Raw genomic sequence first — 13,402 nt, 5'->3', positions numbered from 1 at the left:
CCTTTAATTGTAGTGTAGTAATAATGGCGTACGTTGAAATTGATTACAGTGGACGAAAACTCACCCTTTCCGTCGGTGGGATCTGAATCCACAACCTTCTAGTTACACGTCTGGCGCTTCCCCGTTTACTTCGTTGGGTACTTATGTATTTGTTATCCCTAGGAGTCTCAGCCAGCACCGCACGTAGCCCAGGTGGCGAGTTTGGAACATTCATTTTCGACAGAGGGCATCACGTGGCACTTGATCTTAGCACCACGTAATAATAATAATATCTGGGGTTTAACCTCCCAAAACCACGATATGATTATGAGAGACGCCGTACTGGACGGCTCCGGAAATTTGGACCTCCTGGGATTCTTTAACGTGCACCTAAATCTAAGTACACGGGCCTCAAACATTTTCGCCTCCATCGAAAATGCAGCCGCCGCGGCCGAGATTCGATCCCGCGACCTTCAGATCAGCAGTCGAGCGCCATAACCACTAGACCACCGCGGCGGGGTCTTAACACCACATGCAGCTGACCAATAAACCCTCGCATGCTAACTTGATGCTTTAAGTCTACCGGGGCGACGCCCTCGCTGAATCTACGAAAGAAGGGGATCTTTTCGATCGTTTTGGTTGTGTATAAAAAAGAAACGAGGCCCTCCAAAAATCCCCTTTTTTTCTTTCATTCACCGCGAAGTCCTTGCCCCGGCTGACTTATGCCTCAAGTTCGCATGCGAGGTTTTATCGGTCAGCTGCCGCCTCATGGAAAAGATCGCGTGCCACGTGACAAACTCTGGCAAAGAAGAGTGTTCCACACTCACCGCCTTGAGTACGAGTGGCACTGGCTAACACTCCAAGGGACTACACATACATAAATGCCCAGCAAAACGTACGGCGAAGCGCTTTCCGTCGTAGCTCAATCGGCTGAGCATCGGGCGTTTAGATACCATCAACACAAAGGGCGATTTTCCGTTCACTTTATTCCATTTCAATTTAGGCCATTATTACTACACTACAGTTAAAGCCAACAATTAAAGTCCGCTATGCTTTCCCTTGGCTAATCGATTGATTTGGTTGTGTCTGTACACACCCAAGAGCTACAATCTGCGACAGACAGACTAAAATATTTAATATAGAACAATTACGTACATTCTTTGCAAAAACGATCGCGGCACCGTAGACGGCGACGCAGCTACAAACACATAGCCTCTGAGCAGCATGGCGTATGCATGACCGCGCCGTGTGTGTACATGTGTCTCTCTATCTGCACACCCGTCTACTTTTATAAAGTTGATTTGCACGTTAGTTAACTATAACCATGCTTATAACAATAATTGATGGGGTTTAACATCCAAAAACCACGATTATGAGCGACGCCGTAGTGAAGGGCTCCAGAAATTTTGACCACCCGGGGTTCTTTATACGGGCACCTAAATCTAAGAACACGGGCCTCAAGCACTTCGCGAGCCCTCAAGCAAAGCGACCGCCGCGGCCGGGATTCGATCTCCGCGACCTGTGGGTCAGCAGTCGAGCACCTTAACAACTATATATTTAGACCACCGTGGCGGGTAACTATGCTTATTGAACGATAATGTCTGTTGCATTTCCACCACAGAAAGGGTACGGGGCGACCAGTAATGTTTAAAAGCAGACTCAATTTTATAGTGACAAGGCATGTGCACGTCATTTCATGCAAGGATGCCGCATTGCATACAGTCAAGGAAGAAGGGCAAAACAACACAAGGCCTGCATAACACAAGCATAGCATCGCGCAATGCAACGCATATTCTTCAGGCTGTTTTTAGCTCTAATCGACGCACACGGCAACGGCTCCGCGGAAGCGTATAACGAACACCACAGAAGGCAGAGACACTAGTACAAGGCATACTTTCGTATCAAACACTTCCTCTTGCACACCATCTCTATTATGGCAGCTCGCCGCTCGGGCAATCTTACCTACACAAAGTTGTCATGCACAGTCACGCGATTTGGCAACGTTCTTGAACTCACCGAAGAGCGATATTCGCTGTGGCGACAGTCTCGTCAAAAGGCGCGCGCTTGTGATCTTGTTCAAAGCTTCGCGCTCGTTGGGGCTACAACACATGGCCGTCAACGATTCCATGTCAAACAATGATGCGTCCGTCCCGACACGCGGTGTAAGTACGTGTCCATTCCACGACTTCCAGCGACGATACCGGCACGTAATATTAATCAACGTGGTAAAAATACATGCGCGCAACAAACTTATTTCGGCATTACACACTGCGCTGCAAGAAGTTCTTTCACAACGACCCTCAAATGCGTCAACTGCCTGAACGGCTTAAACGTAACGTCAGTGCGCCTGCGCGCCCCCTGGTTTGAACTGATTGGCTCTCGCTCAGCGAGCGATTTGAAACTGAGTTGCAGCTGCGCGCCCTCTTCCGTTCGTTTGCCGCACCGGTTCTCGCTTTTCTCCCCTTCCTTATCGTGTTCGCTCGCGCGCCTTCACGATTCAAGGCGAAACCCCATATGCGCAAAAATTCACGCGACAGCGCGATTCTCTCGGTGGATTTCATGCGTGGTGGCCGCGTCGTCCGCGATGCCGAGTTTACTCGGCCTCTCGCCGATCGTCGTGCCGCTGCGAACGGTTGCATCGTCCGCTACGCCCAGCACCTCTCTCGGATTGAGTTTCGACTCTCTGTGATGTCCGTGCCTCTGGCCGATCGTCGTGCCGTGACGGTTCCCACGTCAGCCAGCCGAGCACCTCTCACCGATTAAGGCTCGCCTTTCCGTGATGTCTTCGTGCACCTGCTCATCGTGCCCCGTCCATGAACTTCGCTGACAGGATCCCCCACTCCTACTCTTTCCTTTTACTCTTTTAATCCCTCCTTATCCCATCCCCCTGAGAGCTACTGCTGTGGTGTCACCCCTGAGATAGACAATTGCGGGGCTCTCAATTTTCTTCACTTCCTGTTTTTTTATTATTATCAAGAATCACTGCCCCCCCCCCCCCGACAGCGACGAGCGATGCTATGAGCGACGAAAGAAGTCGTTCGCGCGACGTGTTGCGTGGTCGATTTCGCGCGATCGCTCGGTTTTTCAGATTTGGAAAACCGTCGCATGTCCGTCGCTCGTCGCCCGGAAGTGCTGTGCTCAAGCAGCCAATAGCAAAACACCGGAATAAGATGCATCAGTGACGTATTGCTGATTGCCGCCACTTTCTTATCGACGCACATCAACAACAACGTTCATCAACATGACCAACGGCGACGAGCGCAATGTTGACGTTGTTGAACGCCAACGCTGGGACCCGCGCCGTCTGTGACGCGGCTTGGCAGCACGTAGCAGCAGTGACGGGATCGAAAAAAATGCTGCAAGACAATGATAAACATTTTATGTACCATTATGCAACAAAACATCGTATTTTACATTGCATACCGCTGAGAACGGGCCACTTTTGGTACGAGTGAACGCCCTCATGCCAGCAACAGTGGAGATTGCTCGCCGAGGGCGTCGCGTGAATGGGGTTTGCCCATCGAAGCGACCGCTTGCGCGAAGACGATCTACGTCGCGTCGCTCGTCGCTGTCGCGTGCATTTTCGCGTATATGGGGTTTGGCCTTCACGGCAGTGCCTAAACGAAAAAGCAACTTCTTAGTGGGGAGGCCGCTTCTGAGCGATTCTTCAATTGTATTTCCAGTGCTTGCTGTTTAAACATACCGTTCGTGGACCATTCGTGTACAGGATATGTAACAAACGGTCCGTTTTTACTACTATCTGTAACAGCTGTTGCCCTCACGGCCGTGTCTGTGTGTATGATCACAAGCATGTGGAAAACTTGAGCCTTTGACAGCAAGTGTCTGCAGTGCCGAGTGATATCTCTTTGAAATTTGCACCGAGCCAGTGTCACCATCGATGCCTCGCCCTTAGGGCGATTCAGTTGCAAGTTCTTTCTTATTGATGTTCCCTGTTAATTTAAATTAATATATTCTAAGCGGGAGATGTAAGCAAGTGCATACACACATTATCAATTTGAAATCGCTTACTGAAACACGATTTAATATTACATTGCACATCGTCGTAAAGAAAACAGAAAAATGCATATTTGTTGAAGAACATCTTAATTAACATATTACCTTCTGAAAATGTCGTGAAAATGAACAAATATAATGAGCTAGCGAAAGGGCCACAGCTAATTCGCAAAATATTTTTAACAAAATTGGTTTCTGGGCACAGTGCTTCGTATATGAAAAGAATGGCGAAATACTGTATATTGAATAGTAACAAAAATGAAAGCACTGCAGTGGGCCCTGCTATTTGTGTCTTGAAAAAGAGCTGTTGTACTCTGTTCACTGTTTGCCCATCGTCCCGCTTCAAAGCTGCGATTTCCAGTGTTCGACGAAATACATTGCCCTTTGCATTGTAGCAACGAAGGCGGAAAGAACCACGCAGTCCTTGCAGTACATCCAGTCGGTGAGCCATAGAGTGCGACATACTTAGTGGAAACATCTTCAGCACTAATGTGAGCATGCGAGTTACGAGGGGAAATATATATGTGCCATGTGCGCCAGAATGTGTTAATGAGATATACAAAAACGCAATCCTGCTCAATTTCACATTGTGGTTCATTTAATTAATGAGCCCCCTTAGTTCTTTTTTAACATACCTTACAGCTAGGGCCCAATGGGGCAATAAGGAGTGCATGCTTAGATGTTATATAAACAAAAAGGTAGCAAAATTGCATAAAGTACACACGTCTGATAAAATTTCAATGAAAAACCTTATTTTCAGCAAGAAATTAAATAACTCCACTTTAGCTTCTGTCTTTAGACAGTCTATAGACTGGGATTTGACAATAGGAAATAACATCAATTTATCAACCTTTGTATATAGACAATCTATACACTGGGATTAGACAAAACACAAACTTCATCAACTTAACTTTTGTCTATAGATTGTATATAGACTAACAATAGAAAAAAAAGAACCATACGCTTTTTAAAACTTTTGTTTATAGACAATCTATAGAACGCAATTAGACAAAAGATGACACGCATTTATAAACTTTTGTCTATAGATTGTCAAAAGATTTTCTTTAGGCAAAATACTAAATCTACATAAAGGCGAACTCGACTACAAGAAGTCTACAGACACTCTATAGACTGTCTAAATCCATTTTTGTAAGGGATGCACCGCTTGAGTGTCTTAAATGCATCCTCTTGCGCTTTCGTTCATTTAACTGTATTGCTGGTGCCTTTCTTCGGCAGTTCCACTATAGGGTCAACTATCTCAGCGTAATGTGGAACTGTAAAATCCTGTAGTAGAACAGCGCCGGCGAAAGCAACAGACCAGACGAGGAGAAGGACACCTCACACAAGGCGCTTGTGTTACGTGTCCTTCTCCTCGTCTGGTCTGTTGTTTTCGCCGGCGCTGTTCTACTACAATTATGAACCAACTAGCCCAAAAGTACATTTTGACATGTAAAATCCTGTCAACCCAAGAAAAACTGTACTTCTTTTTTGGTCTTCGGTGGCCTTGCTGCTTGGATTTTCTCGAGGATGTCTTCTTTTGTGGTGATGTGACCCAAGCCCAACTTGTGCCCAAGGAAAGTCACCACTTCAAACCCAAATTCACATTTGTTTGGCTTAATTGTCAATCTGGCCTCCTGTAATCTTCGAAAGAGCTTTTCCAATGTTTCCAGGTGCTCCGTGTGTTTGTAGCCACAAGAATGTCATCAATATAATGCTCCAATTTATTAAGACCATGCAGAACTCTCTTCATCAGCTTTGTGAACATGGCTGCCGCGGTCTTGAGTCCAAAGGGCATATACTTGAATTGAAATCATGGGCTTCCTATCATGTCGACTTCTGTTAAAGGATGACTGACATCAAATATCAAGCTCAAGATGTGCCCTTTGTTTGAGTGCTTGGTATGCATAAATTTTTTTTTGTGAAATATGAATGGCGTCCATCACCTCGAAGTTATTTTATTTTGAGGGCAACCACCGCAGGGGCATCTGCTTCTGCAGACATTTGGTCAGTGGCGTCACCACAGAACCAAGCAAAGGGAGGGGGGGTTTCGACCCACGCCTAGCCGTGCATGGCTTTACCGTCTCCGGGGAAAAGGGAATCCTGGGGGTTGAGCTGACGCCAGGTGATTGGACCTTAAGACCCCTCCAGTGGAGGCAGCAGACCCCTTTGGCTCCAGCTTCACATAGACTGCACTTCCGCATTGACCTGCCCGGAGGAAATCGGCAGTTGCCTTTCCCAGTCCTCCTCTCCAGCTTTGAATTATTCCTGTCTTCTCATATCTTCTTTTTACTTCTATGTTTCCTGGCGGCTAGGGTTACCTTTTATGGATGGCCAGTCTTGGTTCACCACATTAGGGAATAGTGGTGGTGTGCAGCTGGCATTGGCAGGATTTGCGTAACATTTCCTGCCACGTCTCCTTGTTGAACTCAGTGGTAGGTGAATGGCGTCGCTGCCGAAGCAAAATGCGCGTGCTATATTGATTCTTTTTTTTGTTCTATAAAACCTGATCGTAGCCTCAATAGGGTACGGATCGAAGCAGCAGTCAATATCTTTGCAAAGACTCATGAACCGTTCCCCAAATACCACGTCATCCTCAGAGAAGATTCAGATGAGATAGGAAGAATGATATCCCCCTTTTTGGTAGGGAAAAGCCTGACTGATTAGCTAGGACCAGGATAGAAGGCATCTGAAATTGCCAGTGACAATCTGCTGCTTGAACTGCGAGACAGCAAACAGTATAAAAATTTTCCCAAACCTAGGTCCTTCGGCAACATCCCTGTCACAATCACTCCACATCGATCCATGAATACCATTCGTGGTGTGGTTTCAGATGAAGATCTCTTGAACCTCATTGAGTCTGAATAACTTGATGACTGGAACGGACAAAACGTCGTCAACGTATGAAGAATAAATATAAGGAGGGACAACACAGAAACACCAACCAAGCACATATGCAGTACTGACACTTGGGTCAAGTGAACTGCCAGAGGTGATAGAAACAGGTTTCACAAAACTAACAGCTCGGCCACCCATGTTTTAGGTGGCAGAGGTACGGCCACAGCTCCCACATTTGTAAAGGACGGTCTGCTTGTGCCATGTGTGCTTCCAAAGGCCACATTTTAGACAACTGTGAAGCTGCAGCTCACTGTGTTAACTGCGGTACTGAGCACCCAGCATACTCACGGTTTGTGCTGTATGGAAAATATCTCTTTTTAGGGAAGAGATGTTGAGCATTTCAAGGCATGACAAATGCAGCGTGCAAAAATCCGTTACTTGGCCGGCCTGCGCAGAGCAAGACGTCGGCTGCAGCGCCTGCCCCAATGGTGGCAATAGTTAAATCTATTCCAGATCCTGGCGACTCCAGGCATGTCGGGTCTCAAGGCCTCGTCTCACCAGGTGAAGCCTGATACTCTAGTTACCAGTCTGCACGCGTGGGCGTCCACTGCCTCCCAGGAGGCAATGGACACTACTTCAGTGCTTTTGGTGCTGAAACAGTGGTGTGGTTCTCCAGAACGCAAAAAAAAAGCAGGAAATCAGGACAAGGACCTTGAGCGTAATGATTGAACTACTGTCACACATAGAACACCTCTACCTTTTGCTAACATGTGGACCCAAATAATGTACTGGAATACCGGGGGCCTAATTTGCATTCTAGGCGATGCAAGCAAGCTATTATGCTACTACCAGCTGAAGGTGTTCTGTGTCCAGGAGACACATTTAAACTCAAAACAAATGAATTTCCTTCAGCGTTATGCTGTCTGTAAGAAAGACTGTGGGGAAGCGTTTGCTTCGTCGGGAGGTGGGGTAGTAATAGTGGATGAGTTGGTTTTTTGCCATTATATATTGTTCCCCAAATGCCTTACGAGGTGGTTGCAGTCCATGCAGTTTTATTCAATAAGTTGCTTGCAATTTGATATACCACCTAACTATCTGGTGAGGAATTGTTAACCAGCTTCCTGAGCCTCACACTATCATAGGCGATCTTAATGCGCATAGCATCTTATGGGGAGACTCGCGCTGTGACACAGCGGGTCGTCTTGTAGAATACCTGAAGATGAAAAATTTCTGAACACGGAGTGTCGCTGGAGCTGACTTGCGGACTTGTCTTCTTCAAGGCTTGAAGAAGACAAGTCCACTTGTGAAAACAGTGGCTCCAGTGACACCTCGTGTTCAAGAATTTTTCATGTCTTCAAGCTTCTATTTTCTCCTAAACTTCTGCCTTTTTGAGAAAATTTTCTGGTAACTTTGAATGTATGCCTGTTCAAAAAATAAAAAGAACCAACATATTGTGGTGTTCGGCCCTTGCAGAATGCCGAGCGCAGCCAGGCTGCCGGCAGGAAGGAACTGAGCCCCACTCCAATGGCGAGCACAATAACAACAACAACCTTTATTTCATGCCAGCAGCATACCTATATAGAAAACACTCGTGACAAGTGACGTCACGGACAGACAACGTTTCAGACATCAGGGCAACAGCGCCAGATAACGCAGACACATGACACACGGCATAGGCGCTATCACCACACATATTACAATATATCACCTAAGTCATACTGATTACTTGACCTTGCAATTGGCTATGCAGTCCTTTTTTCTTGCCTGGAATGGAATGTCCTCAAAAATCTTTGTGGGGCTGACCATTTTTGCATAACATTGAACTTAATGGAGCAACAAGACTGTGTGCCCCATGCTCCTGTCAATGGGATTTATTAGGAAGAGTTTTTTTTTCTCGTATAGCTTTTTATGCGCAGATGACAAAACTGTTCGTTGTACTGTCGAGTAATTGAGTTGTTGCGCAGCCATTGACCTGCTGGAGCGCATGCTGGAACTGGACGCGGACAAGCGCCCCACTGCCACTGAGGCTCTGGCCCACCCATACTTAGCCAGCCTGGCAGACCCATCTGACGAGCCATCCGCTGAGCCCTGTGATCAGTCCTTTGAGGATCGTGACCTCAGTGTACACGAGTGGAAACGTGAGTGCTCTGCTTCCATATAGATGCATGCAGCGTTTTTTTTCTCTTCTCCAACGGCACAGATTGTGTGCAAGACGCTAAACCAAACTTAGTGCCCAATCACGAGGTTGTTTCAGCTAAGTAGCAATGGCTGTGAGCGTGTGGTCGCTATTCACCATTTTGTGTGCACAAAAGCCGACAGGTGTGAGCTGTGGAGTTGAACTAAAAGCCTTAATAACGCACTGTCAGTAAAAAGTGTTGTGTTGAGATAACTTGCCACAAAAATTGGTAGCTGCATGCACAGTTAGGTATTATTAAAGGCTACTTGCCAGTATTTTGGGAAGTTGTATTTGTACCAATTTGCCCAGCTTTCTATACTTTTACGATACTTGCCAGTCCTAAAGAAGGCATGAAAAACTTCTTCAACAATTAAAAAAGACATTGCCAGTAATGCTTCCCTAAAGAAGTGAACCAAATATTATTGCGCATCATTGTGATTTAAATTTTGGGTCGGAAAATGACATTGTGATTATAAGCCAGTGGGCCCTGCAGGTATTGGCTAATTTCTTGATTGCAAGAGAATTCTCAATAATCGTTCATTTACTCTTTTTATTGACATAAATAGAAAGTTCTAGATGCCTGCAGCGTGAAATATACTGTCACGGGGTCGTGACGCCAACGAAGACAGCAGTCGGCGTGTTCATGATGAAACTGTTTATTTGGCCGAACTTGTGGCCGGGAAATGAAAACTCATACTACAGCAATACACGCTGTACACTGATAGCGGCGAACAGGGCGACGGCTGTCGATAAAACTTCTCATGGCTGGGACGCGCCGTCTTTTATACATCACGCATCGAACTTTCCAGTGTTATCACTGGTGGTCACGCAAGCTCTGGAATAATCTAGACCATTCGCGTCCTGCGTGCAATCTTAACAAAGTGATCTACTACAATCGGGAAGCTTCTCGAACACTGCGGCGCGGTCAGCGTCGAGCATTGCTAACCGTCCTTGCTGGTCAAACCCGAATACAGTAATACCTCGTTAACTCGAAGTAGTAAAAACCATAAATAATTTCGAGATAAGCAGATTTTCGAGATAAGCAAAGTTGGGCAAATTCCATTGAGAAGTTCAGTTCTATCTACAAACGTTATCCCTACTGACCAGTTTCTTAACAGGAGCGCCAAACTGGCTCTTTGTAAAGGTTTTGAAGAAAAATAATGACATACCAGCGCTATTAACCAGCTGTGTTTTTCGGCACTGCCTTTTTATTTAGTGCAGAGAGACCGACTAAGGCTGGTCTGCCTCTCAGTAAGACTTGCACCTAGCAAAGCTTTCTCGAGTTGCTTAACACATCGCATGTGCCGATCATCCGCGCCGCTGCACTCAAATTTATTTCGCATCAAGCGAAGCATGTTTCTTGTTTCGGCGGATGTCGTCACCCCTCGAGTAGCTGCGTCGACGCTGCCGCGATCACTGTGCGTGACGCCACGTTGTTTGGCTTAAGAAAATGGTCAAACCAGCCGATGTTGCAGGCTAGGTCAGTTTAGCCTACCGCTAAGTCCAGAGAATCGGCCTTATATGTCGATGTGACTGGAAGGGGCTCCTCTCGCACGATGCCACACATTCAGCGCCGTTTTGACGTCCGGAAACTTCGAGCCTCGAATCCGTTTCTTTGATTAGGGCTACCTTTCTTTGCAGCATCAGCGACTTGCTTTGCTTTGGTGGCGTTATCATCACCACATCGCACGGCCGACGAAAAAATCCGCGCGACGTGCCTTGCGTAAATAAAATGCTGAAATCGCATCTCTGACGGTCATAGGAAACTCTATGCTGACGGTAAACAAAACGTGTACGACCCGAGCTATTTTGCAGGGCCTGCTTATGTGCACGTCTATAGCGTCACATGACGTGACACAGGGTTGCTCGACAAAGTTGGTATGCCGCTAGGTTCCGACTTTACTTTCGGGAACAGTGTCCACTTCGTCGTAAACGCGGCAGCCTCGCGCGAACCTTGTGAAACGTATGACATTTTGCCGCTAGTATTTTGTGAAACGGTTCGGCGGCGAAGTTTCGGTTCCATTATCAGTCGAGATTTCGAGATAACCGAAAGTGGGCACGGAAATACTTCGAGATAAAGGGCAATAAATACATTGCACCTATGGGAAATTGTTCGGTACCGCGGAAAACTTCGACTTAGCCGATTTTTCGAGATATGCGAGTTCGAGTTAACGAGGTATTACTGTACATCAAAATAAAGCAAGAAGCGGGCGTGGCAATACGGTAAAGTGTTACGTAGTAGTGAAGAAAAGCAGTGTCTGTTCGCCACCAGCATGAGCTCGTGATTGCTGCTTGGCGCTGTTTGCCCACATCTCCTGTTCTGAGCAAGTGGTGGAGGCCGCTGGATTTCGTTCACCCTGAAACTTCCAAGTCGCACTCGCCATCATGCCTGATGACGCGAGCGTGCCTCTTCCAGCTTCCACATTGGTGCCGCTCACACTGGTGTGTGTATCGGTGTGTTGCATCAACAGGATTTCCCTATCCTCACCGCTGCAGATTACGTGGTCATTGAAGACTCCTCATATGAGCAAGCAAGTGGCCATAGCAGGTGGGACGATGGCACATGTTTGGCAAACATTGCATTTTATCTCTTGGACCTTGCCAAACTATGTTTTTAAGTCGACCGTACCACATGGCCCGTCTTCAAACTCAGGTTTTCAGTCAGCCATCAGCGCGAATGCTTTGTGTCGAACAACGCTTGTGTACTTTGTCACAACAGGTTGCTGAGAATGAGCTACATTGAAGACTGAATTGCACAGGCCACGTTTTTGCACCAGACATTCCCCAGCATATGACGACTCCTTATTGATCCTTGCCATCAGAGACGATTGCGCTTCGCTGGTCTTAACGTCCCAGAGTTCATTCGTGCAAACTTCACCTGCCAACTATCTTTAGTGTCCTCCACCCCAGAGCCATTGCTCACTTTGGCACCAATCGTCTGGAACTTCATCCAAAAGCAACTCTCACAAGCTTGACGTTCTGAATGTTTAGTGCAACTCAAACTGAGTAAGAGGAAACAAAGGAAGGGAGGACAAGGCATGAGTGCTAACTGGTTTAGTATTCCGCGACTCCACTGACATGTCATACACCCAGTGAACGATGTGATGTACAGTACTCACGGATTCAAACGTAACATCAAATTTTTGAGTATAACGACTAGTATCTGAAATTGCTCAGTGTAACCACGTCATGTCGCAACGAATCTGGTCTCTAAAGATAATGTTGGCTCTGAGCCACGCGTTCGAGTCGAAATTACGCCAATATGATCCGGACTGAAGACAGTGGAAATGAAAGTATGAGCGTTACTCAGCCCTAAATTGTCCTGTTTGAATCCGTGAGTACTGTACATGACTAACAAACAAGGAAAAACAACACATTAACAGATTTTTAAAGGGACACAGGATGAAACAATAAACCAGCTTAGATTGATCATTTGTACTTTGAGAACTCTAATGTCCTTAATTTTAATATGATATATTTAATTATAGAGGAGGAAATCAAGGCCAGAGTTTCATTTATAAATTTTGTGCTAAAATCTTCGCACGTGACGTCATGAATTTCCAAGTGTATTTTTTGTATTTCAGCTACATTGGCTCAATTAAATTTTTTGAAACTTGGTATGTTAAGTCTATGGTCCCCTCAGAGGACAATGTACAGTGGCGGTCAAAATTTTGCGGACCACGGGAGCGCGTGGCAGACAGCACCGAGGCACCTTCTCACGGCTGCTTGCGAAGCTCTAGAGCGCACACTGCGCACGCGCATCCTTGTTTACCTGCCGGCCTGCTCGTTCGCTCGCTTCAAGTGCTCGCGCGCCGGAAAGCCAGAGTAATCGCAAGGTGCCGCTTCTGCAGTCGCCGCGGAAGCACCGAGCGGTGATATCGCGATGAAAATATGTAACTTGTACTGGCAGTGCTCGGTGCGCGCTGCACTCTGCGCTTTGTTCCCAGACGCTCCGCAGCGTGGAAAATACGCTTTGCGTCAGTTTGTCTCAAATCGACATCTGTGATAAGACATATAAGCAGCTTCCATTCGCAGTACTCATGCATGCTGCAATTTTTTTTTTTGTGGTGCTCAGTGCAACTATCATGCGCCCGTTCACATGCGCTATAAAAGAAAAAAACTTGGCATAGACCGGTTTGTAGCACGAACCTACAAGAAAAACCCACATGGGTTAAAAAATGAAGAAGAAAAATCTTGAAAGCTGACGAAAAATTTGTCCAGACCAGGACGAAGTTTTCACCAAGTAGAAAAAGTTTTCTTTTAGGCAAATCACTCGGGGCTTCCGCGGTGACTGCAGTAGCGACACCTTGCACTTTCTCTGGCGTTCTGGTGCGCGCGCACTTGAAGCGAGCGAACGATCAGGCCGGCAGGTAAACAAGGATGCGCATGCGCAGTGCG

General features: G+C 46.6%; 1 protein-coding gene across 3 annotated transcripts in view; it reads left to right on the top strand.

Moving 5' to 3' along the window:
• Positions 1–13,402, top strand: part of LOC119372419 (mitogen-activated protein kinase 14) — a 120,381-nt gene that overhangs the window by 27,283 nt on the left and 79,696 nt on the right. For all 3 annotated transcript variants that reach the window (XM_037642897.2, XM_049420261.1, XM_037642899.2), the window contains exon 4: positions 8,793–8,966. In XM_037642897.2, coding sequence (XP_037498825.1) covers positions 8,793–8,966 — 174 coding nt within the window. The remainder of the gene's footprint in view (positions 1–8,792; positions 8,967–13,402) is intronic.

This window comes from Rhipicephalus sanguineus, chromosome 10 (assembly GCF_013339695.2).
Source record: "Rhipicephalus sanguineus isolate Rsan-2018 chromosome 10, BIME_Rsan_1.4, whole genome shotgun sequence".
NCBI lineage: Eukaryota > Metazoa > Arthropoda > Arachnida > Ixodida > Ixodidae > Rhipicephalus > Rhipicephalus sanguineus.
The sequence above is the reverse complement of the archived record's forward strand: the minus strand, read 5'-3'. Positions and strand labels throughout refer to the sequence as shown.